This window comes from Anastrepha obliqua, chromosome 2, assembly GCF_027943255.1.
Source record: "Anastrepha obliqua isolate idAnaObli1 chromosome 2, idAnaObli1_1.0, whole genome shotgun sequence".
Classification (NCBI taxonomy): domain Eukaryota; kingdom Metazoa; phylum Arthropoda; class Insecta; order Diptera; family Tephritidae; genus Anastrepha; species Anastrepha obliqua.
Window position 1 is genome coordinate 1,943,435 of NC_072893.1, and position 5,482 is coordinate 1,948,916.

The 5,482-nt window shown below is 35.0% G+C and overlaps 1 protein-coding gene across 1 annotated transcript; it reads right to left on the reverse strand.

Annotated features, from left to right (window-relative positions):
• Positions 1-1,769: 1,769 nt before the first annotated feature.
• LOC129236914 (jerky protein homolog-like) lies at positions 1,770-2,839 on the reverse strand. Its single transcript, XM_054871215.1, has 2 exons — positions 2,727-2,839; positions 1,770-2,412 (listed from the first exon to the last, which is right to left on the reverse strand). The coding sequence occupies exons 1-2, from the start codon at positions 2,837-2,839 to the stop codon at positions 1,770-1,772; spliced, it is 756 nt and encodes a 251-aa protein (XP_054727190.1).
• Between the last annotated feature and the right edge of the window lie 2,643 nt (positions 2,840-5,482).

Consider the following 5,482-nt stretch of genomic DNA (forward strand, 5'->3'; position numbering starts at 1 on the left):
CGCAAAAATTTCGTGGCTCTCGATGCAAATATCTCTAATACTTACATATCTGGTTTAAATTTATTTTGTCAAAGGTCCCATTCAGCATTGATATCATGCACGCTTTTTGTGCGGTTTGGCGCCATGCGGATAGCCTTTCGTATTTCACGGCTGTGCAAAATGGGTTTTCGTCCACGTTGATTACTTTTACACGCACAATTTTCCAATTTTTTTTAATTACGACACAACTATTTTTGTCTAATAAGACGTTATAAAGGGGGGTACGTGGGTACAAAACTCTTAAGTACACTAAAAGAAACCTTAAAGAAAATAGCGTGATATGTTATATATATATATAAGTATATGTATGTGTTAGCAGTAATAGCGACCAGTGAAAGCTGTTCTACTATACTGTCAATTACATACATATTCCTGCAATTAATATTATTGTTTGTATATATATACATATGCATATATGTTACCAGTAGTAACGACCAGCTCATCACCAATCTATTACACTGTCAACAACACAGTATATATATATTAAATATTACCAACAACAGTAGTAGCGACCAGCGAAAACTGTTCTACTATACCGTTGTTAGTTGACTTACCTCTCGAGTGGACGTATTTCGCAAAGTGAAGGACGATCACACGAGAGCGCTGTTTTATACCTTCAGGCATAGAGCTTTTGCTTACAGAGCTTTTGCTTACAGCTTTTGTGGATTACATAACATCGTGTAGAATGTAATATAATAGTACAGGTGTAGAATGTAATGCTAAACTCTATTTACAGTGTTGCCATTGCTACAAAAGTAATACATACTTAATGCTAAATAATACGTATGCTACAATACTTAATACTAAATTATACGTCTGCTACAACGTCCATTATTTACCGAAATTATTTATATTCGGAATCAAAAGCGAAAATTTGGACTTTTTCCACTTCTGTAAGTGGCATTTTAATATGAAATAGAGAGTGATGCTAAAATGTTCACATTTCTTATTAATCATTAACCATTTTTAGCAGTTTTGTATAGAAAAATCTTTAAAAAGATTTCGTATTTTATTTCTATAATATTTCAAAATGAATGTATAATCTAATAAAAACTTATATGAAAACACATAATAAACTTGAAAATTTCTATAATTAGGAGAAAAGCTCGGAACCGTTGAAAACAACTTCTACAACTGGTAATTGGGAGGTGAAAAAGGTAAGGTCAAATGATCCATTTCTTGGATATGGTCTTCCCTTTTTTTATTTTTTTTTTGTGCTTTTATAGGCTTGAGTAAAATATACAGTAAACTACATAAAAAAAATTATTTTAAAAATTTGAGATTTACGTAACGCTGAAACTTTTGGTATGGAGTTTTGAAATTTAAATATTTTCGGGGCTTTTTACGAATTCTACTTATATTTTTTTTTTTGTTATGATAAAAGGTGCTTTAAAAAAGTTTTTTTTTGGAAAATAAAGGGATTTGATTTTTCATTACGAAATACAGTAGGGCGCCGATTATCCGAAACAATTGGTGCAGAGAGTGTTCGGATAATCGATTTTTCGGATAAACGAACATTTGCGAAATTCCAGTTCTTTGTTGAGGGTAGGGTAATAAAACACGTCATTGGATTAGGAATACATATTATGTATGTGATGCTTTTTAATTACACACTAGAGTACAGTACATATTATGAATACACACATACACATTAAAGTAGGGATTGCACATACGGTACATAAATACATATGCCTAAACATTTTTTAGTTAAGTGACTTCATAGTTCAAAACTAATCTAAAAAAAAGTCGAACATATTTGTTTGCTTAAGTTTTGAGACTCGTCTTTTTGCCGCCAAATCTCTTAGGCGTTTTAAAGACAGCAACTGCACAGAATCGCATTCGTCTTGGTGTTCCAACCATTTAATAACAGTCTCAAAGCATTTAAAGGCTTCTTCATTGGACGGACATTTTTCAGCTGAGACGATGTCATCACTAATTTTGTCATAATCGTCGTCATCTTCAGGAACTTCAACCTGTGCTACTATATCATCCTCTGTCAACAATTCGTAGCCAGGATCATCCTCGTCAAATTTTAGCCATTCATGCACATTTTCTTGATCACATTCTTCAAATCCTGGAACCTCTTTCATCAACTCAACCATTTCTGAAACAAAGTTTTCATTTGTTGGCTCTTCCGATGTAAGGCTAGCTTCGGATTCAACTGCTGGACAAAGCTTATTCCAGGATTTCTTTAGAGTAGTCGCTTTGACATTAGTCCACGCTTCTGCTGCCATGTAAACAGCATTTTTCAAGTTAATACCTTTGTAGATTTCAAGAATTGTCTCATCTTTTTCTTGGCCGATAAGGACACTACGAAGCAACGCGTAGTAACGTTTGAAGGCTTCGATCACCCCTTTTCCATAGGTTGAAAGACTGAGGTAACATTGGGTGGCAAGAAAATCACCTTAAATTTTCCATCTTCTCTCTCAAGTGAAAGGTTTGAGGGATGACTTGGAGCATTATCAATCACTAATAAAACATTACCAGTGTCTCCAGTTTCTATCTGATGTTTTTTAACCTCTGGAAAGAATACAGCGTCATACCACTCGATAAATACTTGAGTGTTCATCCAAGAGTTTTTTTGGTTTTTGTAAATAAGCAGCAGTTTTTTTATTCCTTTGAGGCATCTTAAATTTTTCTATGATCAGCAAAGGTAGTCAATGTGTGCCCGTATTGTTTCCACGTACCATGGCTGTTGTTCGGGATTTGCTTGCTTTGAATCCAGGCGCTGCCATTTCTTTTTTAGAGACAAGGGATTTCGTCCACATTCTCTTCCAGTATAACCCAGTTTCATCTGCATTGTAGACGCTACTGTCCTTATAACTCTGCTTTACAAGCAAACTCTTAAAACTTTCTTTGAACTTTTCAGTAGCTTCAATGTCAGCTGACACTCCCCTTGAATATCTAGCTCTCTAATTCCGTGCCTAGACTTGAATCTTTCGAGCCAACCAGTAGATGCTTTAAAATCATTGCTTTCTGCCAAGCTTTCTGTTCATTTCTAATGCCTTTTCGCAAACCAAAGGACCATTTATTGGTTGACCTTGAGCATTTATCTGCATGAACCATGAGTAAACTGCAGTGTTTCATTATTTTTCTATGCAAGCTTCCATACTCACTTTCCAGCACGCAAGCAAACTTTGTGATAGATTCACTGTTTTTTTTTTTTAATGTCAGCTATCGTTGAATTCCCAACACCAAACTCTCGAGCTAAACTTGATCCACTTGCACCTTTTTTTAATCGTTCCAAAATTTTAAGTTTGTCAGAAAGACTAAGCACAACTCGTTTACGTTTTCGGCATTGAGGTTTTCGGCACGGACCGTTAAAACAACACTGAAGTCAGTCAACGTCAATAGAGAAACAAACTGATCAGACGGATCCGCCGGCAGCTCGTGTTTTAATGAGAGATTGTCAAACAAAACGGTCGGCGTCGGATGCGCGTTCGATGCGCGTTCGTTTCGCGGCACGTTAACACCACCGACGCTGTTATATTTAGGAACTGCGATACTAACTTAAATTCATAAAGCGCGTGACAGAAAGCAAGTATGTACATACGTACAACGCTGTCAATACCTATGAATGTTCAAAATATAACATGCTATCGGTAAAGACACGGAAAATGCGAAAATCGTGATGTTCCATTGTTTTATTAATCGTTTCTATTTCATGTGTACATACTTTTTTTTATTCTTTATATCCGAAAAAGCCGTCATGTTTCCTTTCGGTTAATCGACGTGTCGGATGACCGACTTTCGGATAATCGACGCTCTACTGTATAAAAATGTTTAATATCTAGAAAGCAACATTAAATTTTTCTGAAGGTGTAGCAAAAACTAGAGTTTACTAAAGATTTCATATTGTCCATCTGAAGTTCACAACAAAATTAGAAAACAGTGACTTACATTTGCAATTATCGTCCAAGTAAAGGGTTTTCCAATAAGAGGTGCTATTTTGATATTCAAAACAAATGTTATTTTTTAATATAAATAATCGGATTTTTTTTCATTATAAAGAGGAAGGTATGCCGTTAATAGTGGAAAATAACATCAGGCAAATGACCACCGCGACCACGCTTACAGGACAATATCCTTTTCATGAAATTTTCAATAAGCGAATTGCAAAGTGGCTGCCCTATGTCCTCCTCACGAATTCCATCATTGACGGCTTGAATCGACCCTGGGCTGTTGGCGTAGACCTTTTCTTTCAGGTGGCCTCAGAGAAAAAGGTCACAAGGTGTTAACACACAAGATCTCGGTGTCCAATTGTGATCCCCTCTTTTAGAGATAATAAACGTTGTCCAGATCAATACCGTCCAATTCCCATCATAAAAAATCGTTAATCATCGATCGATAGCGATAGATAACACCTGTTATTGGAAACCCCTTTAGGATCAGAATTCCTACTGTTCGAACCAGCATTATTTTTTTGGTTATCTCATTCACGAAGCGCGTATCAAGGAAAAGACAGAAGAGTTGTTAATCCGGAAAACTATAATAATGTAACACGAAAATGGTATATTGGTGGCTTTATATATCGAGTAGTATACCGATATATTTAAATGGCGCATAAGCCTTTCGTTAGTTGCTTGGTGAAGTACCTAACGATGAAGAACCTCGCTTTTTAGTCCCACCTTCGAAAGCAGATGCTTTGGTTTGATATTGCTCCGTATGGTTTGATATTTCAAAATTATATTAACAGCCAGGCCTTAAAAATACTCAGAAGCTGGATGCATAGTAAAATTGTGTATGAGTGTGTAACTAAAACAGGTTTTGTGGCATTTGTGAAATACGAGGGTTACTACTTTTATAGTGAGCGTAAGAAAAAATTAAATGCTTAATATCTTAGTCTCAATTCAGTTTTTTCGTATAAATTTAGTCTACGAAAACACAAGTTTCTTGCAGACTATAGGCAAATAAAAAGTTTATTATTAAAAGCACTAAAAATTACCTACAAAAACTTATGAAAGTAAGCGATTCAGAGTAAGAGATCAAAGTTTTAACAAACTCATACTTCGCTAAAGAAAAATCAACTGATATAGAAATCGGGAGTTCCGTAATAACCAATTTTTTGGAGTCAAGAAGAACAAATGTTCTTCTCTGATGGATGATTTAATTCTTTGCCTCAATCTCACATTACATAAAACACCTGATAATCTTGCATAAAAAATTGTTACACACATCAATATTTTCTGACGCACGAATTTATTTAGAGCAGTCTTTACGAAGTAGGTTCCTGGAGAAGGGCGTCCATAATTAAATTTCTAATATCAGATGTTCAGAGTAGCAACGGTTGAGTTGATAATTTATGCAGAAACATTTTATGAAATCATTCCATGAAAATTTTCTGCGGTTAGCTTTAATGAAACTCCAACTGTTACAAATACTACCCAAATGACAAAGAAAAAAACTTAAATAAATAATTGTAATAATACTTCTCTTAGGTGTT

Excerpts from the sequence above, each read along its gene's own strand:
- LOC129236914 (XM_054871215.1), bottom strand. The coding sequence starts at position 2,839 with ATGCAGATGAAACTGGGTTATACTGGAAGAGAATGTGGACGAAATCCC. Across the intron at positions 2,413-2,726 it reads AATCCCGAACAACAGCCATG|TCTTTCAACCTATGGAAAAG; the intron begins GTACGTGGAAAC and ends ATGTTACCTCAG.